The sequence below is a fragment of the Chinchilla lanigera genome, unplaced genomic scaffold (genome assembly GCF_000276665.1).
Source record: "Chinchilla lanigera isolate Chin_1 unplaced genomic scaffold, ChiLan1.0 scaffold00007, whole genome shotgun sequence".
Classification (NCBI taxonomy): domain Eukaryota; kingdom Metazoa; phylum Chordata; class Mammalia; order Rodentia; family Chinchillidae; genus Chinchilla; species Chinchilla lanigera.
The window spans coordinates 13,082,405-13,108,289 of record NW_004955408.1 but is presented as its reverse complement, the minus strand read 5'-3'; the positions used below and the strand labels follow the sequence as shown (position 1 = coordinate 13,108,289).

At 38.7% G+C, this 25,885-nt stretch overlaps 1 protein-coding gene across 1 annotated transcript in view; it reads left to right on the top strand.

Annotated features, from left to right (window-relative positions):
- Positions 1 to 25,885, top strand: part of Ebf1 (early B-cell factor 1) — a gene marked incomplete at its 5' end in the record, with an annotated part of 385,808 nt that overhangs the window by 13,411 nt on the left and 346,512 nt on the right. Inside the window, 1 exon segment of the mRNA XM_013508845.1 lies at positions 7,640 to 7,708. Coding sequence (XP_013364299.1) covers positions 7,640 to 7,708 — 69 coding nt within the window.

Below are 25,885 nucleotides of genomic sequence, written 5' to 3'. Positions count from 1 at the left end.
TATTATTTTAGCTTCCTATAATTAGCACGCCATTACACTGAATTTTCCATGTTCTACTACATGGGATTCTAGCAAAGTAGGAAATAGACAGGACGATGGATCTTAACCAACAAGCCAAATAATATTTGTATATCATAGATTTACATCTCACATCTGTACATGTTTTGGCTATGCTAGAAATAATTCTGTTCTTAAAATACCTAAAGATATATTATGCCTTTCACACATAGGCCTACCCTCTATTAATGCAGCTTATATTTTTCTTGTTTTTAAAATTCATTGGTCCAAAGTGCTTTATTATGCTGGTTGGTGTGCTTTACTGCTGATGTTATCTCTATTTTTCAGAAGCGTAAAAATAGTAAAAATAAAAATTTCAAGCCACTGAAGGCAAATGACACTGTTTGTACTGCGAGGCTTAGAGGGAAAACCCATATTCAAAATGTCATCCAACTAATGTTACAGATTACCGCTTTTCTGGCTGCCTATAGATGTGTATGGGGTACTTGTTTGTTTACCAGGCTGCCATGACCCCATTACACAAACCTGTCATCTATTGTGTGGCTAACAGTCTTTTAAATTGCAAATCTGATGCTCTTTAGGGGGCTTTAGGAAAAAAAAAATTCTCACTTTCCACACCATCCTATTTCTCTTGATTTCTTGCCTGTTGTAAGTGGAAGTTGGGATGTGCTGAATTTGCACCAGGGGTGCAAATGCAGGCTCAATTATAAGCATAAAATTAGAGTCTGTTCACCATTAATCAGCCTGGCTAATTGCTATGCACCACCATTAGCCATATGGTGTGAAAGACAGCTTGCTCTCCCCAAGATGAAATTTCTTCATTGCAGACATGAAATAGTGAGGGCGCTGGATTTTAAAATAGCCTGTTTTAGATATTTAATTTCTAAACAACTTTCTGCAGTGCTTTCTATCAAAGCTAACAGCACAATAAAACTTTGCACTGATGTCACAAAAGCTGTATATTTATAGCATGTTGGGTATGGTAAAGGAGACAGAATTTAGATAGATAAGGAAGGGCTTGGTGTGATTCTGTTTTGTTGCAGGCTAAGGAACAAGAAAAAGGAAATTTAAAAAGTCACCAGAGAGTCAGGTCTCAGGTGCAGCAAATTTTAAAATCCCATTTTGTTCTGTAGAGAAAGTGACTCCATTGCGTGGGCTGGCCCAAGCAATTGCCACCATTGGGTTATAATTATTACCACTCGGAGACAAACCCTCCTCTAATTTGCTGACATGGAGCTCTTCCACAGGATTCTGGGGCTGTCCCTGCCTTTTGGGGAGCTGGAATCTATCATATCAATCATTATTATGTTTTACTTGTACCTGGCTGTGAAGTTCTTAAAATAATATGGTCCCATGAGTGATCTTTTAGAGTCTATAAAGGACACTGTAAGAGATTTGATTATAAGGGGACCCTGAAAACTTATGTTTAAATGTGAATGGAAAATAGGAGCTCTGCTTGCTAAGTGAACCTAGTTCCCAGTTCCTAAGGGGGCTGCATGAAGTGGATTTTCTCCATGTACAGTGCATGAGACAATTATTGCTGGGGACAGGCACTCTGTTTAAGGAAGGGCTTTCTTCCATTATCAGTGCCTGGTTTTTTGTAGGGCCACGAGTCCTCAGGGTGAGCCTAGTCCACTGATATGCTTTTCCTAGTGTATTCTGATTTTCTAAGCCTTCAAATACCCATGGCTTCTTCAGGGAAGCACACTGGCCCTTGGCCCGAGGCATGTCCTTTTCCTGCACTCCTGTATGCACTGTGCTTTTCCTTCGCAGTTCTCAGTACCCCGCAGTGGTATGCTGAGTCTGTCTTTCTTTTTTCTTTTCTGTTTTTTTTGTTTTGTTTTTGTTGTTGGGCTAAGCGCCTTGAAGGCAAGAAAGTTACTTGAGTTTTCCTCTGTGCTTTCTTTGACTCATGCGTAAAACTGGGTTTTAATATTATTTATCTCATAGGGTGGTAGTTAAGATTAAATGTTACAGCTACCACATGTGCATATCACAATACCTGACACAGTCAGTACTGAATGTCTATTATTATTAATAGAAACAGTAGTAGCCATATCTGCACTGTCTAATTTATTTGGTACATTGTTGCTCAGAGTAAAGGATGACAAGGGAATATTCAAAGGAAGGGTCTACTAATCACGAGTGTACTTTGGTCCTTCTAGTTGTGGTGGTTAAGACTGTCTTTACCCATTCTTTAGCACCTACTATGTGCAAAGCCTTGTGGAAGGAATGGTCAGAAGACCTAGGGTCTCATGGTAGGAGAGCTTATGGTTTAGCCTGGGAGCTGAGACTTGTAAGCGACTGCTAGACTTGGCTCTAGAAAGGGTGGACTGTGATGCAAGATGGAGCCAAAGGGCCTCCATGGAGGAGGGAGGACATACTTGTAGGTGGGTCTTTGCAGCAGGAATGGGAGAGCAGTGAGACAAGAGGGCTCCAAAGGGTGCATGAAGAGGTGTTTACTGGTGGTCCAGGCATGATTTTTCTGTGGTGTGGCTGCGGTGGGGTGGGCCTATGGACCAGAGCTGGGAAGAGAGTCTGGGTCAAAGATAGCTAACCTCAAAGGCACCTTTCTACCGGTGAGAACTGAAGCTATGCACTTAGATAGGGTTGACAGGCACGGGAGAATAGAAAAATAACTCATTCCTTACTCCGGTTTGTGAAGCTGTGAGTCAGCTCACTAGAAATCATCACCTAGAAGTTTGCCTCTCTCTGAATGTGCAGAGTTGTCTGGGAGGCACATGACCCAGGTGGGGAAAGGACTACTATTTTGAGTCTACAGTGTCTGCACTACCCCAGGTGTGGGGGACCCACTGTTGTGACTAGCCACATGGCTCTCCTGTCCCTGGGGTTGCGGATTGGGAAGGGGTGTAAACAGTGGTGGCTTTTGGAATCCTGCTTTGATGACAAAGCAAATCAGGAAAGCTCTGTAATAAATGCCCGCTTTAAGGAACATATACAAAGTCCATGCAGACACACGGACGGCTGAAGCTGAAGGCCTTGGTTCTGGGATAATAGGGACGTAATTAATGATCGCTGTGTTTTCTCTTAGTAATACAGTAACTTCCGTGTAAGAGCATTTGCAACTGTTTTACTTATTGGATTGCTTCAGTATGAGCCTCATTTTATCCTAAAGCAGTTTGTGAATGTGTTCCTTCAGTTTGTCCTTCCTAGTCAACACGTGTCTTGTGCATAGTGGAGATCTTTTTTGGTGCTCATCTTTTTGGGTCTGAGTTTAGTAGAAGGAAGAACTCACACTGCAGGAAAGACTTCCATGAGGATGAAGGACCAGTCCTTGCTCTGTTTGGTGCTAGGAAGTTACAGGTATATGTGCTGCCAAAGCGAGCATGGAAGTTACAGGGTAGATGTCAGTGCGTTCTGGAGAAGGATTTTCCTTCTTGTGGTTGAGTTTTCATTTTTTTAATGGGAAAGTAACATGTTAACACAAAGCAAAATACTAAAGAATCATGAAAATGAAATATATGTCATCCAGTCTCTCCAGGGCCTGTTTTACTCCCTATAGTTTAACTTTTTCAAGTTCCTATTAATTTAAAACATTTTCTGAATATCTACTGCATGCTAGGCTGTGAAGATCTACTGTGTGATAGGCTCAGTTCCAGTTGCTGGGGATGTAGGGGAGGACCAAATAGTCTAATTTTCTGTCTGTCCCTGTGCAGCTTCTATTAGAGTAAGAGAGGTCATAAAAGAAGACAAACATGAAATGCAACACAGTGACTTCTATGAAGAAAATCACGGCAGGATAAGGAGTTAGAGGATGCTGTAGAAGTCAGGGTATGCCTTCTAAAGCAATGACATCATTTAGACTTGTGTGGAGTGGGGAGTGAATCGGGCTTGTGAAAAATTCTGTCTTCCCTTCCCCTCTTTCACTTGTTCATTTTTCTTCAAGAAAGGGGACCATGGTATGTGTACTCTTCTACAACTTATTTTTCTCAATTCACAATATAATGTAGATCTCTTTCCTTAATGGTGCAACACTTCCCCAACTTCATTCTTTTTAATACTGTACAGATGCAATATATTCCCTGAATATGGATATATATACATAAGACACGCATATATGTACATGTACACATGTATGTCTTGAGAGATATCTATCTATCTATCTATGTATCTCTCTACGAACTATGTATATCTTATGGCACATATATACACATATTTTAATGTGATGCCATGTATGTTAATAAGATCATACTACAGACACTATTTTGTGGCTGCTCAGGGGTGTGGAACAGAAGCCTGATTTGCATATTTTAGAAATAATAAGTAGGTAATGCAGTGATGACCCAAGAATCAGTAAATTGGTTGAGTTTTTTATTTTCATTTTGCTGAGGCTGTAGGGATTGAACCTGGAGTACTGAGCTGCATCCTGAGTAGCTGAGATTACAGATGTGCACCACCACATCCAGCTGAGCTGGTTCTCATGCTTTGCGTAAAGTTTTTAAAAAATAAATATTAAGTGATCCCTAGCTCCACATTCTTTTTTTTTCTCTTTTCTTCATTTTCCCTGTTTTATTTCTATTCTATACTTCCATTCTTTGTACCTGCCTGTTTCCCTGGGTTCCTTGGGGCACAGCATAGAAGCATGGCTTATATTCATCTTGCTGTCCTCAGGGAAGTTTTTATTTTAAAAGATGAGGACCATGTTGAAGTCAAAAAGCACATCTCAGGTCTAGTGTGGCACTTGTTTCGGGGGGGGAGTGGTTTGGTATGTGGGATGGGTGGGGTGCACCTTCCTTTCATCAACAATGTCTGGTATGAGGGTCAGTTTGGTCTCTTTTATCTGTCACTCTCTTTTTCTTCTGCATTATCATTTCTCCTTAGGACATCATATTCATTCATGAAGTCATTCAGTCATTCAGTATTTGAGCTTTTCTATTCTATCTCAGACATTATGGTACCCATTTGGTAAATAAAATTGACAGTTCTTTGTTTTATGAATTGTATGAGTTGGGGGGGATAAGACACAACAAAAAAATACAAAAGTACGGATGTAACAATGTAATTTGCATTTTGTTAAGTGCCTCAAAAGAAAACACCCTGGCAGGATCCTAATTAGATAAGGGCAGGGTGTCAGGGAAAACCTCTCTGAGGAAGAGGATCAGACTGAGCACAAGGGATGGGAGAGGTTAGTAAACTAGGGAAGAGTCAGAGGATGGGCTGGCCAGCAGGGGAGCATGGTTGGGCCTGAACTGAAGGCTTGATTGAGCATAGTGCATCCCAGAGCTTGGCAAGCTGGAGGGCAGGCACAGGAGGCTGGAAGGTGGTGTGGCGTCGTGTCATATCACAGGTTTATTCTAACTGCAGTGGGGAACTATTCAAAGGTCTGTTACCATGAAGTGACAGAGTCCCATGGACATATGAGAGGATATTTTGGAGGTGTCAGAGTGGAGGCAATGAGACCAGGTGGGAGGCTGCTGCAGGATCCAACAGAGCAATGAAAGTGAATAGTATAAGGCCAGGGGCAATGAGGAAGGAGAGACTTGGTTAGGCTTAAGAGGTAGAGTCTTGTCCACAGACATCATCAAAGCAAGTTAGAAGAATGCCTTCTGGGCACTTCATCCAGGCAGGACCAGGGTGAGGGAACAGCAGCTAGGAGCTTGCCTTGCTCACTTGCTGTCTTTGTAAAAGAAAACAAAGGAGAAATAAGCCTTTCCGTCTGTCAGTTTTCCTCCCTGTGTGATGGAGACTTGGGATCTATTAATGGACTGCTGTTGGAAACCTGCTTTATCTATACAGCACTGGACAAGTTTGCTCAGGTGTGGAGAAGAAAGTGGTTGCAGGAGGTACAGGGAATGGTAATGATACTGCTCTTCCTTGAGCTCTCAGTAGGGCTGGCCAGGGAGCCCCAGCTTTGCACCCTTATGGTATGGAATCTTTGAGCACTTAGATGTAGGTCCCCTAATTGCCCCAATTTACAAATAAGAAAACAAAGATGGTCAGGTGGATTACATTGCTCAGGATGATACTGGTAGCTCTGTCTGGTCCCAGAGCCAGTGTTTTTAACCCTTATCCTATTCTAGCAAGCCTGGGAAATACAGATGTAGGCAATTATGTTTACTTTTTAAACTATTTCTTTTGCATGCATTCCAACAGCTTGTACTCCCTTTTCCCTTGATCCCTTATTTGTTTCCCAGATACCTGCATACTTTGTGCTTTCTATACACAGTGTTCTGGTATAGCAGACCTGAGGCCCAGAGGAGATAGTTTCCTGTGTATTAGGAAGGGCATGACTACCAGGTGGATGGGGAGGTGTTTTAGCTGGGGCGCTGACAGTGGAGATAGAGTTTTTAACATTGCTTTTTGAAGAATTAGAGCCAAGTCTAGAAGCTGGTTCTCCTCAGAGATAAAGTTCTGGTGAGGAAGGAGACGTCCCAAATTTGGTGAAAGACTCTCTATGCAGGAGTATAATTCTGGGTCCTGAAAATGCAGTTCAGTATTGTTTCCCTCCAGCAGTTCTCTAAATTTAGGTTGCATGAATCACCAAGTCTCAAGTGTGTGTGTGTGTATGTGTGTGTGTGTGTGTGTGTGTGTGTATACATGTGTGTGTAAGAGGATGGAGAAAGGAACTGTTTTTACTGGTGGTGCATGGCAAAGTCTAACCCTTGGATAACCTCCTCACCTTCTTGACTGATGAAATATATGCTTTCATAGTGTACCCCTGGGTGTAGACCAGCCAAGGGACATATTTGCTATTTACAAACAGCTGTTAGATGGATAGTTTTCTGTTTATTGTGGGTACTTTTCAAAAACACAAATTTGTCACCCTTTAGAAGGACCTCAGTCTAAAAAATGCTGGCAGCCTTAAGGTCACCACTGGGTGGGATTTTTGTAGCAGGTGCTTACTTCGCTCCTAGCTGTTCTTTCTATGACTTAATAAAGAAGATCATGGCTTGTTAATCATGGGGTCCATTGTCCACAATGCTCCCAGAAAGCTTGAATAGTTCCTAGTGATGATCTTAAAAGCCAGAGGACTGTGAATATGAACCTCCACTTTCTTTATTGTTATCTCTTCCTTGTCTTAATTATTGTGAAATCTTTATTCACATGAAGACAGTTCAAAAGCAAACATTTACCACTGTAGGATTTGGGGGAGGTCTGTAGTTGAAGGAAATGCCACCCATAAAAGAGAAAAGAGAAGAAAAAGGAATCCATTTAATACAAAATAACTGTAGGGGGAGAAATCACTCAAACCTCATTATTGATGCATTCCACAAAATTAGTGTGATCTTGTGGGAAGAATGTTTGAGCCACCCACAAGCTTGAATATTCTTACTGGGTAGATGTAATAATAATGCACTTCACATTGAACTCTGCCAACACCGCAGGCAGCGATAGAGAGACCCCACCGCAGGGCCGTCATCCCTGGCTCCGGGAGAACCTTTCTGCTTCCCTCCCACTCTGAGCAGGGAGAGGTTAAGCCTGGCCATTAACCCATAGGTGACCCAAATAGAATTTTCTGTCCCAGGGATCCGTTGATTGCCAGGTATGGCTTTGTGGTAATTCTAGCATTTGCAACCCAGCAATTTGAACCTTCTGTCTGCTTAAATGATGATTTTACATTGCAATGGTTGTACTAAATCCTTTCGCTTTTGCTCCATAGCCGCTGTTGTGACAAGAAAAGCTGCGGCAACCGAAATGAGACTCCTTCAGATCCAGTGATAATTGACAGGTAGGGACCACTCTTCTTTCACTGGATTCTTATTCTTCATTATCATGAAACACCTGCCTTGTGGCCGAAATTTGCCTGTTGGTCATGACTTATGCTGTGCCGGCGGCTTGCGATTCCTGGGAAAGCCATACGAATGTTCTTTGGAGGCCTTTTTCTTAGATTACTCCAGTTCTGTGTCTGGTTCATGCTCCTAAAGGAATATTTTTTTCATTTCTGACTTTCTGTGGCTCAATCCTCACGCTGTGCCAGGAAGCTTCAGAAATAAAATAATAATAGTTTGTGATTTATGAAATGTGGTTGGGTGCTTATAAATATTTAACTTTTATTTGAAAAATGTTTGAATCATTATCACTTTTAGCTACAGTAGTTCTGTTGGATGTAATCCATCTACATTTTAAGGTTTTATTTATGCATAAAAGCAGTTTAAAGAGATCTGTGAACCAAGATTTTCTACTGTTATTTCCCGGGTTTGATTGCAGCCCATACTGTATTGTAACTTGATTAATTTATCTCGCTTGTCTTAATTATTGTGTTTTTAAACAGATCCATATTAGTAATCTGACATGACCAACTAAATCACTATAGAACAATAAATCTGTTTTAGTTGTTCAGAGCAATTTTGAGCCAGCATGTGCACACGTTATGTAAAGTCGCATTCCAAATATTCATTTTACATTTTAATTATTGAAATTCATTGTATAGAAACATGTATGATAAACCATTTGTTACATAGCATTACTCATTGAGAGTTAAATGGCCTGGAAGCTTTATAGATATTGTCAGTCGTCAGCTAGGAAAAGGGCTAGCATCATCTGCTAGTTGGAGAAAGAGTCTTATAAATAAGACAGACTGATCCTCTCATTGAGGGAATCAACAAACAAAAGTCTCATTTGGGGTTTTGGTAATATTGATTTTTGACAAGAACAACAACACCCAAGGGGGGGGGGACTCATTTTTCAAATTCTTCAACTGTTTTGGGTTTGATTTATCTATTTTTCAGCTAAAGATACAAGATGGTTACTTTGCTTCATCGTACTTAATGCCCAAGATTGTTGACTTTTGTCCTATGCTGGTCTTCATGCTTTAACTTAATATTGATTGCCAAGTAGTTTTATAAAAGTTACATTTCATTTGGATATTTTAATTAAATATCTTTAACTGATATTCACTAAAATGTACTTTCACTTGATGTAAGTAATAATAAATTGATTCACAGTTAAAAGATGGGAAAATGTAATGCACAGTGACATTGTATGCTGCCTATAGAATTAGGGTAGCATGTTTATCTTCGAGAGCAGATACGGCATTCATGTAATTGCTTTTTCTGCAATGGAAGATAAGTCTTCAAATGAGGAAGGTCCAAAATAAATATAACCTTTACTCTGTTTGTTTCATTTAGGTATACTCTTCAAAATAACATTCCTTATTTTGAGCTGGTTTTTCTTATCCTTTTATTGAAAAGAACATACTCTGATCAAAGAACCAGCCCCAAGTAGCCCCCAGAACTTTGAAACTGTAAACATTTTGTTCTACCACACAGTTCCCTTTGGTTTAAATGATGACCAGAACCTTACCTTGCCACCCGCAATGAAAACACTTTTTTGCTTGTGAATGGGTTAAAGCTTTTAACTTCTTCATTTGGTTTTAAATTGTGACTCTGATATAGAACGTTGATATGACTGTGGTTTGAATAACATTTGATTTTGACCTGTTCCTGTGGGTTGCAATGGCATAAGAAACTTGACTCAGCAGTGCTGTAATTAGCCCAGCCCGTGTGTTTGAAACAGGATTGTGTTACCTGGGTTGCATTAGTGTGGCTTCTATTGTTGCCGCCTTGCATCTGTCCCAGTAGGGTACTTAAAACCTTTTCTTGGTTGGGGTAGTTCAAACAATTTAGGCAAAATAAGTATGCACTTTATGCTGTTGGTGGCTTTAGAGATATTACTTGTGACATTTATCCATTTTATCCCCCCTTTTTGGTTGCACAAGTAGAAAAGAGTGTGTAGCTAATTGTGGTCTCTTTAGCTGGAGCAGTCCTTTAAAAACATCTGAAACATGGTCTGTGTGCATACGTGTTTACGTGCCGATCGTTGCCACTGTCTCACATGAACTCTCTTTCCAGGCGGTGCTACCAGTTCGTATGTGAAACCCCTTTTAGCTATTTTTATTTGCATCTGAGTTTTCAGAATTTATTTGTCCTTCGGTCTGCCAAAAGTTTAAAAAACTCTAGCTCTGTCCATGCAGATATGTGAAACTTCTATTTTTACCAAGAGAAGAAAATAACAAGAAAAGAACTTATATAAGGAAGGGCAGACTAGGGAAGAGTTTTTAACTATGAAATTGCTGTAAAAGAGAAAAAAATGATGGCAACCAAGTCTGAATTTCATAGTTTCTGATTTCCGCCTGTACCAATTGCGTAATACCTGTTATGTGCTTAGGGTTTGATTTGCTTTCAAATTTATGAATGCAAATCCCTGAATATTTCATAAAAATAGGCTGTGGGGCCTGTGTTCAGTAGTAATAGTGATCATCTTTACGAGACACATGCAATTTGCAGTTCTAGAGCTAAGAGTGCGGACAGTCATGAGTTCAGCGTGCTTTTAACAGCCAGTCACCTACTGGGTATCAAGATGTCTTAGCTCCCATTGCACATCCTTTGGGATTTGGAAGAGCAGTGCTATGTTAGCAGTCAAAAAACTTTCTGCAGCCTGGGGATATAGCTCAGTGGTGCAAGTGCCTGACTGGCAAGCGTGAGGTTGTGAGTTCGATTCCCAGTGCCAAAAAGAAAAAAAAAGAAACTGCAGTCCAGAGTATCAATCAAAAAAAAAAAAAGCTTTCTGCAGTGGTTTTTAAGGAAAACTGTTTATAGGAGAAACAGACCAGGCTTTGTGGTCACTCAGTAATGGTGCGGCACAAGCTATTTCTGTGTCAAATTTTGGCTGTTATTTGCTGTCAGTGTTTGCGAAACATCATCTGGACATATTCTATCAGAAAGCGGAATTAGCAAAATCAGATGTGTTCTGTAACTTAGAAAATGAATTTCTACTTCCTTCTAGTGACATGCAACAGAGTAAAAAAAGTAGGACCTGAATGCTTTTTCTGCACTTATGACGATTTGTCAAGTCACTACAAAGAAGTTCACAGGAAAACTGCTATAAAATGTAGGAAGGGTGTGTGTTTGGTGTTGACTGCTAGGTTACATTTCTGCTTGATGCCAATAAGCTTGATTAAAGATCACAAAACACAGGCTGTGCCCAATGATCCTGATATTTGGGCTGTGCAGATATGGAGGAAAGTCAAATGTGTTGTTTAATAGCTGATGACCAGGAACTAATAACAGCAAATTTCATTATCACCGAGGTAGAGGGCTGTGTGTGGTAATTATTGTTAAAGTGAAAAGCAAAAAATGATTTCCAGTTATTGAATTAAGATGGAGATTGATTTAACATAGTCACACACTAACTCATATTTGAATTTAAAAGGTTTGCAATAAAATTCATGTTTAGAAATTGAATGAGTTGTAGTTTAATACTATAGTGGATATCCTTGTGTCCTAACCTTTTTCTTTGGAGTTATCTTAGTTCAATAAATAAAACCTCATTAGACTATTCCCATTTCAACGAGTTTATTAAATTTTGCAGGAGTAATTAGCATAAGCTGTGCTAATTTTTCTGGGAGACTAATGAGGGAGGTTCTTAATTAGGGTTACTTTGTAAGAATCAGAAAAGATGACAATGACAAAAGTCACATAGGGCAGTCTGAATTGGGAACCCAGTTTTTCTGAGTTAACAAAAAATCTTTCACATTCTATATGGAAACTTCTTTATAAATTCTTGAACTGTGTATACTTAGTGAGAGCATTAATCTATATCTTGATAGTTAGGATTACCATCCTCACTTGATTTGCTTCACAAAACTTTATTTTCTTGAACTATCTTTGAGTGATGACGTGGATGAATTCAGGTCTTACAAAAACATTTCTTTCTCCACATTGTACTATTGCTTTTCTTCTGCATAGAGTCCTGGTGTTTTTGGCTACAGTTTGTGGGGTACGAAGCAGTTCAATATTTGTTTGTTTCCTCAATGTAGCATCTGTGTGATTGATGCAATAGTTAGACCATTAAGTCAGGGAGACAAGAAGGGCTCAATTCTTCAGGTCCTTGTACTATGGATCCTTAGATGTTAATGAGTGAATTTTTTTTCCTCAGTAGAACTAAGAAAGGATAAAATTCCTTCCCAAAGTATGTATTCCTATCTCATGTGAATGTAGACTTAATTCTTTCAGGATATACACTGACTCAAGTAACCTGCAGGTTTTGGTTTCCTCAAAGGCAGTATTTAAAACATGTATTTTAAGGTCTGTCATTAATATACCTCTAATGATTTGGAGTTTTTTTCTTATATTCAGAGATTTGCCATGTCTTTCTCTTTCAGTTATTAGAATCCTTGTAGTCTCTTTACAGTTATGGGATATAGGTCTGAATGTTAAAAGAAATACATGAATTTTATAATATGAGTATCCTAGTCTGTTTGGAATTACTTCAGGCCACACTTACCCAAGGTGAGCTTAAGAAGAAAAACATTAGGGAGACAATACAATGTTTACACATGCGGGTCTGCTTTATTTCACTTATGCATATGGGCTCTAGTTGCATCCATGTACCTATAAAAGCTTGCATTTATCCGTTTTATAATTGAGCAATATTCCATTGTATAAAAATACCAAATCTTTTTATAATCCAATCCACAGTTGAGGTTTATTGAGAGGAAAAGTTAATGCTTAATTATTTGATCAATTTTGCATGCCTATATCTGGTAATCTGAACAACTACTTTGAAGATAACAATATGCAATATAAAACCCATTGTTAATTTCTTATCTTTTTGAAGTCCTGTATTATTTTTATTGTTTTTAAAAAAATTTTATTCTCTTTAAAATTAAAAAAGAAAAACAAAACAATGACAGAAGAGGAACTTATGTTTGTATTTTCCAGAATTGTTGAAAGATCACTCACATCTAGAGCACTTTCATTTAGCTAATATGAATTGGATATGTGTTATGCTTATTGTCTGAAGTAGAATGTTAAGTAAGGAAAATATTAGTTTTTTTGTTTTGTTTTGTTTTTTTCTGGTACTGGGAATCGAACTCACGACCTTGCGCTTGCCAGGCAGATGCTGTGCAGCTGAGCTAAATCCCCAGCCTCTGAGGAAAATATTAGAATGCTCACTTTACCTGATGATTTTACATGAAGTATATCATTCCAGCAGAAAGTGTTAACCACGCTAGGGTTGTTCAGAGAAAAACTTTTATTGAAGACTCATTGTAAGAGGTAAAACTGCAGTGCTAAGATGTTTCAGAAAAGTGTCATGTTGTCTTTATCACCAAGCTAATTTTTTTGACTAAATTGACCTTAATGTGTTTATATGACATATAAGCCTGTCTATACAACAGGAGAACAATCATAGTCAAACTTTAGACTTAGGATATAAAAGTGCATTTCTTACCACTGGGAGAAGGTAGTGTGGGGTATAAATTCCCCTAAGAGCAGGAAGACATTTCATTCTGTTTTTTAAATCATCAGTGGTAAATCCCAAAATTCATTAAAATGTTTCTCTTTTTGTTTTCCATAAAAATAAAGCTCAACTAATGTGAATTTAAAGATGTACTTTTATTAATGTTGCAAGTAAGGCATTTAGTCAGAGTTTCATGACTTCATTTCATTACCCTTTCAACTCTTATTATTTTGGTCTTGCTCCAATTTTTAGAGGGTCCAACCACCAACATAATCATTCTGCACAACACGCAAATAACTGTCTGGGTCACAAAGAAACAAAGGTGTAAATGCATTTCTCAGAGCTCTGATAAAACCTTTTCAAACTACCTGATTTCCTAACCTTGACTGCTGGGTTAAAATAAAAGGAAGAGGAATTTACTTTTCAAAATTGCCCCAGGCTGCATAATTGCTGTCTTTTTGGTTGCTTTGAGAGGTTTGCATTTTTTAAAAAGGGAAAGCCAGCATCCACACAGAGCATGAATTTACGATTGTACATTAACCCTCATGTGCTTAAATATTTGTTTTCTCAGGGAGAATTCTTGTGGGATTATTAGCAGTGAGACTTATCTGAGCAAGTATCATTCTAAATTTTATCACATATCAGATAACACCATTCTAAATATGAGATGAGCCTTGTACATTTGTGTGCAGTTTGCTACTGTGATAAGAAAATAACTAATACAATAAGCTAATAGCAGTCTACATTCCATTTGCTATCAGCTATTCTCAAATACACAGTCAGGATACATTAAAATGCATTTCAAATATGCTGACAATATATCATAATGCAAAGTACTTTTACATGGTATAATACTACTACAGACACTGTATAATGAGTCACAGTGGTTTTCCTGTAATGGAAATAATGGCAGTGACTTCCAAGAAATGTTATTTAATGGAGCTTCAGAGAATCAGCAATGTATGTGTATAACATGGCCTGAGTGTCAGCTCATGGTGTGGGTGTTTATCTTATGTCATCATAACTTTGCTTTTGTAATAGTTCTGGAAAAATACGTATAGGGCAGCAGTACAAAGACCCCTGTGTGTCATATTAGCAACTTTGCACAGTTTGTGATGATAACATATCAGTGGATTAAATATGCTTTTACTTTTCTAAAAGAAATTGATTGAATTGGGGAAAAAAATACCTGCCTTAAGTTCAACTCTCTGTAATAAAAATTCCCCTCTTTTTTTCCTACTATGAGCCCCCAACCAAACTCTCTAGTAAAAAAAAAATATTTAAAAAACTCCATTCAGAAGTTCTGGCATAAAGAGATGGTACTTTGTTTATTTTAATTTGCAGAGACGTTATCTAAGATAGCCTACCAATTCCTTCTTCTCGTGTCTGCCCTGCCCTGTCCCTATCCCATTCCTCTCTTTACAAATTTTGTAACTGTACACTGTCCAGGACAGTATGAAAGTGACCCAATACTCCTATTGCAGTCAGTGAAATATAGTGAACAGTAAAGGATTGTCTTTGGTTGCTTGCTGTCTTTAAAGTTGTGGGTAGATGAAGATAAATTTACCTTGCAAGCCATTTCTCCTTTTACAAGCCTTTATCCAGAAGGAAATGGTTTTAACATTACAGTACTTCATATAATAGAATTTTAATTGCCGTAATCCTGCTAAAGTGTGGAGCTGAGTGTGTTTTTTTTTTTTTGTGTGTGTGTGTGTGTGTGTGTGTGTGTTTGTGTACATATATTCTTCATGGGGAAAGGAGTCAAGTAAAAGAAAAAACCCTGTCATATTTTCCTTTGAGAGAGGGGGGACACTCATCGCAAATGATATAAACTTAATTCAGCTGATTCTTGGGAAGGACAAGCCATTGATGTTTCATCTTTGCCTATGTATTCCACTTTCAGTGGGAACAGAGTGGTCTTCAGTATGCTTGGGGAATTTTTATTTTTGAAGGTGAAGTGCTTGCCTCTAGTTCAAATGTGCCCCAAAGCCCTACTTATAATGACTTAACTAGACAAACTGGCAAATTATATAGCTCAGTCCCACACAATAACCTCCAAAATGGTACACGGTAACTATACCATCCTGCTAACTGTTTGAGGCACAATAGCGTTGTAATATAATATAAAGTAATAGCGTTAGCCAACACATCTTTAATAAGATATTGTCCGTGCCTTTGCCATATGCTACAGAGCTGCCTCTCACTCGGTGGGCCTTTTGATTCCTCTCAATAAGATTATTTCAAATACTCTAATCCTGAATCATTGACATGAATACAAAAGCCTAGTGACATCTAATAGATGCCTCTTAGCTTTGCTTTTCCTCTTGTTCCTTTCCTTTTTCTTCTCTTTTTACCTGACAAAAAGCTTATGGACACTTGGGCTCTGTCTCTCAGTAGCAGCATGGGGGGCTCCTCATGAAATATAAAGGAGGAAAAAGGACTGACAGAGGCCCGATAAGCTACAGAGTGGAGGGCCATAGATTAAAAGTAAATGCCAGTAAATCCTACTCCGTACACTCACTTGTTCTTTTATTGTTTTCTTTAACACTTTCAGTGCCAGGCCAGAGGGAACGTGAAAATAGTAATCAAAGTGCACGCAGGCGTTTTTAATCTGGATATGGTCGCTGTACATATTTTATAGGACTTTGACAGGATTTTTGATTTTTGGTGGAGGTGATTTTCTTAAAAATTGCTCTTTTCATCAGTATTGAGAATCCCTCAAGAACAGAACTTTTTTATTGCTCATTTGCGGTTTGCTTGACCGATGTGGATATACTGTGCATGGGGATGGGTGAGTGGATGAGTTGAAGAGGTCCTCTGAAGGCCGTGAACATGGGGCACTGAGGATGTGACTTTTTAAGATTAAAACAACTTTTTCTTTTCTTTTTATATTAATAATTGAAAATAATCAAGGAAAATGTTAGGATATCTTGTTTCAAGGTATCAGTGGCCTCTATTTCATATGGTTTCTCCTCTTAGGACAACGAATGTCCCACTGGGGCTGGATGGTCTGCACTGGGGTAGACCCTAAGCTTTCCTGTACACCATGTAGGTTGTTACTACTGCAGCCCGGCATTGTTATGGTCAGAAGGTTGCTCTCTTGTACACTTTTCCAAAGCAACCAAGATGGACTAATGCTGTCTTTTTTTTTTTTTTAAACTCCATTTGCAGACTAGATAATCATACTGCTTGCGATTTATTTATTATTGTTCAATGGGTAAACTATTGACAAGTACCCCAGCAAAAATATGCTTCCTATTCACTAGTATGCTGCTGTTAGCAGTATTGTAACATGTTGCCCTTAATACTTTGAATACACTATTGGCTGAAGTTCTCTCACAGCATGGAAAGTTAATTTGAAGAACTCCGGACCTGTCTCAGTTTAGGTAACGTGCACACACAAATATATGCTCATTCTCATCACAAAGACAAAAAGGAAGATAAAAGGTGAGCAGTGTCTTTTTTTTACTGGAAAGTTCTCTAGGAAAAAGTTGGCTAAGCATTCACTTGGTTAACTTTGAAGCTATTGCCTACCGTGTCAAAAACCTACCTTCTCCCCCACAATGTGCACAATCTGGTTTCTTAAAACCAGATTCTAATTTTGGATGTGTGGCACGCATTTGAGAATACCTTCAGAAATGTTAAGTCCCTCTTTCTGTGGCTGCAGGACTGTGACCACCCTGTTCTGTCTGCCCACATATTATCATAAAAACCAGCATCCTGATCCAGGCGTATGAACACCTCAAAATGAAACGAACAGAATTCCACATGACTGGGAATTTCATAGTAACTCACAACCCCATAGCTCTTGCAAAGTTTTAGAGCACCTTAAGGTCAAATATTTGCAAGAATTCTTTTCTTACAGATTCTGTTTGACAGATCTGCAAACTGAGGCATTAGCTTTGCATTTTCTAGCCTCATCCCCCCACTGCCTAATAAAAAGCACTATTTTTAATATTTCATGTCTCATTTACTTTACTTTTCTTGATTATCTACAGTGAATCCTCTATGTATTACTCTAAGCTCATTTACCTACCCAGTTTTTTACTTGGTGCCACAATTAACTTTTCGGATTAAAAAATGACAACAATATGACATATCAATTGTTTTACCTTTTGCTGGAGCAATGTTTGCATTCATATGTCCTCATTTACTTTGAAAAATGGACTGCTTGTGTATTTATTTCACTGGAAAAAGGCACTAATCCAGAAAGAAATCTTGAGAAGGCATAGTATGATAGAAAAGGCATAGACCTTGAATTCTATTGACTGAGGATCAAATCTCTGGACTGCTACTTAATGTTTAGGTCTGAGGGGGCTCAGTTTTCCCGTCTTCAAAATGGGAAGATTCATGGCCCATCTTCAAAATGGGAAAAGTCGTTTCTATTTTGAAGGATAGTGAGGATCAAAATACCTGGGATTGGGTTTAGCATATATTTGGTGCTTAGAATCAGGTAGCTCTTCCAGTTTGAACATAATGTACACCATGTAAGTTGTTATTATTATTGTGATCATTGGCATGGAACTTTCTCATAAACACACTCAGCTCACTAAAGTTGATCACACTAGCTAGGTCTTCTTGGACAGGGAGTCACTCATTTTTTTTCTTTCCACAAGTACTTATTGAGCTTCTACTATATGCTATGCACTGTTTTCAGGACCGGCCAGATAAACTACAGGTTAGAGGTTCATAGATTAAAATAAATGCTAGTATATCCAGACATATCTCCAGATCGAGAGACATGTTTCCTGACCTCATGGAGCTTTCTTAGTGTTTCAGAATTGGGGAAGGGATAATAATAACAAATGTAAATGAAAAATATATTGCTTTAAAAATATAACACTATTCAGATTGGGGCCCAGGTGCACAGGAAAGGTATCCTCAGGTTGAAGTGCCTTTTTGCCCATAGCTGGTGGTACTGAACTTCCGCAAACTTGCTGATTCACTGCACTCCTCTGAGACCATCCCCATGTGGGTGAAGACTGCGAGCTGTGAAGTCAGATTGCCTCTGATCAAACTCTAGCTCTGCCTGTGTAACTGCCCTAGGTCCCAGTTTCATCATCTGTAAGAGGAGGACAAGGGTAGTAGTTCCTCCTTTAGAGGGTTGTGGTAAAAACCAACTAGATAATAAATATTGGAGAGCTCTTAACACACTCTTGGCATATAGTACAGATTCAGTATACTGTAGTAGTTATTTTTAAAATAAAGGCTGGAATGAAGAGATCACTAGGATTCTTTCCATCTATGGAATCCTAATTTACACTTCTTATGGGATTAGTGTACCCAGTGAGGCGGATGAACTCTTCAGAAGGTAGACTGGGTGTTTAAGAGGGCAGTGACAGGCTGGTGGTGATTGGCACATGTCCCTAGTACTCAGCACCATGCCTCACTTGTGTGTAGTAGGTGCTTGGAGTATTTTTTTGTGAAATGAAAGTAAGATTTAAAGGCGCTAGAAATGCAGTTGCTGAATCTGGTCTTTTCATCTCTTTGCCCAGAGATAGTCTTGTTATAGCTACACAATAAAATGAAACGGCATTGCCATTAAAGAATGATGAGGAACAGAAAATGTAAGATAAAATATTAAATTTGTTACACTTAAAAATGTTAATCTTCACACGATTACCATGCAAATCTCCTCATAGCCTAACTGTTTAATTGATCAAGTAAATCACAGAGCCGACAAGCAAGTGAAAAACCCCGCTGTTGACAGTCTCACGAGCACATTTTCAAGAATGTGTTCTGTTAACTAGTATGTCTATTACACATGCTAACAAATATTTCAAAAAACACATGTATGGTGCATATTTAGCAAGTTAGCATATTTCAGGGAGTTTGGGGGAAATTTGAGTTTTTTGTGGGTACAACTCAATGATCTCCCACTGTTACGGCAAACATGATATTGGTGTTAAGAGAACCCACGTTTAAGCAGAGGCTTTGTTTTAGGTAATGTTAAGAAAACTGAAGGGGTCACCATTTTTTTTTTTCCTTCCAGACAAGTGTAGTGTTGACAAGCTGCTCCGGTGGTTGAAGGGTTAATGAATTCTCTCCCCACCCAACTCCAAATCCCCCTATCCCCACCCCAATCCCATCATGTGCCTGGTTGGCTCTGAAAGACAGGGGCTTGAAGTTGCCCACAGGGCATCCCTCTTCCCAGCCTTCTCCAAGGCCACCTGGGCAGACCCGAGCTTGCCTTCTGTCCTTAGGACACAAAATCCAATCAGGCGCCTGGTCTGCCAGTCTCTCTGACCGGTGAGCTGGGGAGAGGAGGAGAAACAGTGGCGGTCACATCAGATAGGATGCATCTTTGTGGCTTTGGGGGCTCTTGTGTCTATTGGAGGAAGGAAGTTCTCCCTTATTTTCCAGATAAGGTGTCACTCATGAGAGCAATGTGCTGAACTAATCAGGTTAATTGAGAGGCCCTGAATTGTCCACGAGCTCATCTCTTCTTGCTGTTACAGGCAGATAGTGCAGACAGGCAGCTTACATGTATTTTTGTTCTCTTCCCAAAGCTCATGAAATCTGTAGGCAGGCAGAGAACGTGGGCTCGGCAGAAAGTCACTCAGGCTACCTGAGTGAGGGTTCTTGTTGTAGAACAGTATAGATTAAGAAATAAAATACAATGAAATAACGAGCCCCTCTCAAGGTGGAAAGATGGAGTGGCTCTGAGTGACTCACACTGTCTTTGTTTTTTAATAGGTCAAAGACAAAAAGGAATAATCTTCACATTTCAGATGAGACAAAAAAGACCATTCATTGGAGAATTAAGATTCTTTCTTGGCTATTTTATTTAAGATTGGAACTTTAAAAAAAAATCTCACTGTGGCGTGTCTTCAGTGACAAGTAGCTTCTCCAGCCACATTTCGATTCTTCGGCTTGCAAGTGGGACCCCGGGGGCTGTGGCCGCACTAATCGCATCCCTGGCCTCCCCCCGGAGCAGCCAAGTGGAGGAGAACCGACGCTACTTCACCCGAATTCCATCCAGGGCGGGTTTCCTCCTCCTCTTCTGCACTCAAATGATTTGTCATAGTTTAATTTTAAACACTATCATTGACTATTCTTTCTACCCCACCTCTTTCCTCTTTTTTTTCTTCTTCTTGGAAGTTCCAGGAATGACTTTAATTATCTCCACAATCAAATTCTCATTGCTGCCTCCATGAAAGTGTGTAGTCATAGATTGCAGGGATTATTTTCTTTAGCACTTGGGGATAGAGAAACCGGTTGTTTCAAAATGAGAACCAGCTGGTTCCACAGAGCCCTCATTTAATGGGGAGCCACTTTATACACAAAGCCCTCACTCAGGTCAGTCATTACCGCAAACCCCGAATCAGCAGTGTTTGGTCTATCACCCTTTATTAAATGTCGAGCGAGGAGTGATTTAGCCGATAGGATAATAGTAATAATTTTTTTAAAAAAATCAACACACACTGCATCTTTAATTTTGCCTCAGCTAAATATTCAGGTCTGGAAGGAACATTTCTCAAACTTCTTTAATCGTAGACCTAGTTTACCACTGCTCTCTGATGGATGGCTGAGGGGTGTGTGTGTGTGTGTGTGTGTGTGTGTGTATGTGTGTGTGTCTTTAACCCTCTAAATCTAGAAAATAAAATTAAGCTCATCTTTCAACATAATCTTTTATCTGACAAGCGCAGTAGACAGATGAAAGGTAGATAGCCAAGTTGTGGGTCCCATTAATAGAACCAATTGCAGGGCAGAGATAACTGCTATTATCAAACATCTTTTATGCCATCCTGTAAAATGAGCAGGAGGGTGATATACCATATATGTTTTGCTGTCTTTCTAGCTTGGAGAAATTGGTTTGTTGTCATACTCTGTTAATCTCTAAAAGCACCAAATTCTATTTGAAATGAAAGTACTTTCACTATTTGTACAAAATACTTTTGAAGCATGCAAAGAAGGAGGAAAGGCATAAAAGACATATAAAACCACAGGAGATAGTTATAAGAATGATTTGTTTTTAGAATCCAGCTTTCATTTTTATAAGATAAATGTATTTTGGGGGTGTGCATTTATTAACTCAGAAGTTAAGGATAAAAAAGCTTGACACAATTAACAATCTAATTTAACTAAATTTTATCTTACAAATGTGAGCAATTGCTTTGCATTACTAAAAAAAGTACGTGCCTTTTAAACAAATCATGACATGCTGTTTATGTGAACATCAACACAACAAAATAATTTGAAGGAATGGTAAAGATTTAGAAATTGGTTCCCTTAGGGAGTTTGATCAATAAGGTGAGCACTGGTGTATGCACTTTTAATTATTTTTATTTTTGGATTTCCAAATGAAACATGGATTGGGTAAAATCTAATGATTTTTTTTTTTGTTTGTCAACTCTTTTGACTATATAATATCACTTTAGTTCAAACTATAATTGTATTGTATGTTTTCTGTATCTGCCTTTTCACAAAAAATTCTGTGGGTTTTTTAATATAAAAAACAAATAACTGTTATATTTCCAGTCACTCAAATTTGAACTGAATTTTACTTCCTGTTTCAAAGGTCAAGGCAGGCTGACCTCAACAGCAGTGTGGAGGCTGCTGAATTATTCATATCATTGACTTTGTGTCAGCTTCCACATTTGTGGAGAGGGATGTTTTATTCATTTATCTCATTTAGGGTTCTTCTCTGCACCTGTTTCTACCATTAAGTACCCTGTAATTTGCATTTGATGCTAATTTAGTTTCATATCAGCCTGGTCCCCCCTTGTTAATTTAATTTTCTAAGACCCTTTTCATTACGGTAGAACTGTTTTCCTCTTTAAAGCAAACATCTATACAAGTAATTGTATAAACTGCCTTTTAAATAATATCTTTTAGAAGATTCCATCATTTAATTCCTTAATTCCTATAATTAGCCACAGTTTGATTAATGTTTCAAAGGGTTAAATTAAAATGCAGAATTACTCAAATACATACTGGAATAATTTCTTACATACAGCAGTGTTAGCATTGTGGTATTCTTCCTGATAATTCTCAGACCAGTGTATCTTAGCAGCAGTAATTCTCTTTATTTAGTGTGCTATTGAGTTTACTGATAGTAGTTTCTTTCAAATCCTCGTACTTTCAACATTACTTGTGAAATACGAATCTTTTTCTTTCATCAAATAGCTGATAGACAGTGGCTTAAAAATGTTCCTGAAACATGAACAATGACATACCTAAAATAATCAGGACAAAATTAAATCCAATTCCTTGATCTATCATAGAAGTTTGATCTAATGAATTTCAGGAGACTGTGTCACCTTATATGTCTCTTCCTCCTCCCAAATTTTTTTATTTTTGTCTTTCTGCACAGTTAGATTGTCTGGAAATTTGTCAGCTTCCCAGAAATGGTTTTAGCAAGCTTTCCTTCATTTGTGTCTAACCGCACCCATTGGGCTATAGTTGCCACCTAAATATTGTGAAAACTAGAAGTGCATTGTTTGAAGAGATCTGATTGGAATGAAGGTGGCCTTGCTTCTTACCATGGTCACATCCCTGGGATGTCTGTCAGGAGTTTGGCTGTCATGAGCATCAGCAACTCACATAAGCAAGGTTGCATAGCCTCTCTGTTGGAATCAATCCTCTCCTGTGACTATTTGCTGCATCCTGAACAAAATGGGTTCTTTCTAGGAGCTTTAAGTGGTGGTGGAAATTTAAAATGGAGATATGAATCACCACATCAAGTCCTAAGATACATGGAAACTACCCAGAAGGAAAGTCATAGCTGTGGTCACGTATTACTAAGGAATTAGCAAGCTGAATGTAATCCTTCTTTCCTCTGGGTTGAATTAGTTTGACCAAGTAGTGCCCCTGCTTTGATTCCCAGGAGGTCCTCTCTGAGGTCCACTGAAACTGGAGTTTGAAGGGGGGCTTCTCTTTTTCTCTCAGTTATAAGTAGTTTCTGGGGACTCCTCTACACAACTTTGTCATCATGGAAGTGAGAACTGGAACTTCAGATTCTCCAGCAAATAGCTTCATTTGGGTCATTCCTAGGTAGGACAGAGGGCAGACTGGATACTTCCCAAAGGTTTCTTTCAGCTGGGAACTTCTCTGGTATAAACTACCAAAGTAAGTTTTTCTAATTTTATGGCTAGCTTTGTGCCTCTGCTGATGGATTTAAGATAACATGAGGGTTTTAAGGATTGAAATATGGTATCTTATTCACTATCAAAAAATTTACTTACTGCCCCACCATCCCATATAGATATTCTTCTTAGTTTGCACAAGTCTGTGAGATCCACCAAAAGTATCCTTGAGGTTTAACAGCTGAGTTTTTTTTTTTTTTTTACAGCTGAGTTTTAAAACAATATGGAATATTTGTGGAGCTCTTAAGAATGCAGGAAAGGATTTCCCACCCAATTCTGGCTGATGTTTGGAATTCCACTGTCAGAATCTTATCCTTTTAGCTAAGAACCTTTGATCTTTGCTAAGACATATATAAGACAGGGAAGACCAACACTTTAATTCTATCACTTGCATCTCTTCTAGAGGAAATGAAATAAAGATCTTACATGGGCTTGCCTCTCTGTCCTATGTCATTTTAGTTTCCATAACAGCTCTGGGATTGGCAGGGTTTTTGTACCCATTTTGTGGATGTGGAGAATGCATCATTTACCTTAGTCAAATGAATACATCATCTAGCTAGCTTTCAAAGGCAGATTTTTTGAAGAATCTAGGTTCTTAGAAGAAGAGACCAGGTTTCCACTTGAGCTGAATGGACATTGAGAGATTACAGTCCAGTCCCTTCATTTTATAGATGAGAAATCTGAGGCCAACAGAAGCCAGGCAACTTTGCCCAAAGCTCTGATTAGCCTGTGAGCCAGGACCAGAAGCCAAGGTCCTGGCTCTGATTCCGTGGCTTTTCTGCTACGACGCTGGGCCATCTGGGTCTTGCTCTGCTATCCATTTCACCTTGTGTGAAATCAGCCTCAGGGAAGGGTACATCTTGTATTTTCTGGGTTTGGGTCCAAGGAAACCCCTGAGCTCTGTGTCTCTAACAAGGCCTAGCACTGTGCACCAACCACCAGTTAAATGTTTCTAAGGAATTAGAACAGTCAAGGGGAGGAGGAAGCTACAGAATATCCTGTCTTAAAACAGTGTTTGTAAAAGCTCCAGTATTTATTTATTTATTTGCAATTGTGCTTATCATACTGTATCATAACATTGTGCAAAATTTTTTTGTTTTTATTGTTAGAGGTATTTTATCAATAGTTATTTTTCAGTATAAATTTTAGAAAGGTTCTTACTGTTTCACATGTCCCATCCTGAACAATTGTTCTCTATTATTTTTTTCTGGAAGGAACTGACAGACATAAATACTGAACTTGGCAATTTTCAAAGTCCTCATTTTTTTAAAAAAATCACTTCATATTTAAACTTAAAGATTCCATAGTAAGTTTTATTATTATAATTTAATAATAAAATGATAAGGGAAATGAGGCATCATTGTAGAATATAATTCTGAAAAAGACATCTTACTGAAAGACGAAAACTGGACACTCTTCCTACCTACCCAAAAGTAGTTTTGGATATGATTCTGCCTAAGCCTGAACAGGTTTGTCACACCTTGGGAATGACCAAAGCGGGGCAGAAGTCATGGGTAAGGTGCTAGAGAAATTATTAACCCCTGGCATCATCTCAAGTTGAACTGCAGGAAAATGATTCCAAAAGGCGAGGGGCATTCACTTAGTAAGCTAGAGGGACAGTCAGATAGTCAGTGGCTTTTGGACTTTTTCCGGATGTGAGGAAAAGGAGGAACCAACAATTATCTCAGCATCTGAAGTACATGCTTATCTGACCCGCCTAAAATGATGGACCTGATGTGGGAAAATTCTGATTTTCTATCTTGGTTCAGAAAATGAGACTGAATGTAAGCAAGACCTATTTTTTTTCCCCTGCATTCATCCACTGTGTGGGCAGTTAGGGCTAATGCTTTCGAAAGCTGGAATTTCAAAGTTATGTATATTCTCTTCTTCTCTTCTTTTTCCCAAATTGTCATTAAGCCATTCCCTAGGCTGAATTCCCTTGTGCTCCCAAATCTTTTGATGTCTGCACTTGGAAATAGTAGTTCTGCTAACCTGTAAGAACTAGTTTGATGGTGGGATATATTCTTGTATGGAAACTTTTTTTTTTTTTCATTCACATAGGTGATGAGGACAAGCACTTACTGAGTCTGTGGACCTCAGATGGGAGAAACAAAGGAACTGCTCATTAATTTATTCAATAAATGTTCATGAAGTGTCTACTATATAAGATAAATTGTAGCCATCCTCCTGGTTTGGAAACTGCCATGGAGATATTTTGTGGCACTTCGGGGGTGGTCATATACTAAGAAAATTGCGTTCGGTATAGAACCCTTTCTCTTTTGCAAATCACCGCTGACCACACTGAGTCCTTTATCTCTCTCCCAGCATTACCAGCCCTTCCACGCCACTGTCCCACTTGCAATATGAGATGTAAAGTCATGCATTACTCATTAGATTGAGCAGAGGTGAACACCCCATTGTGCTCATTTGCAGTCTTCAAGGTTCCGTTACCGCCATTCTTAAATCCAAATTTGAGAACACCCTTCTGTAAAGAAGCGAGCGTGCTTTGGTTTTGTCACAGGCCTAACAAGTTAAATTGCCCATTCTGAAGTTGCATTTTTTCATTTATAATGAAA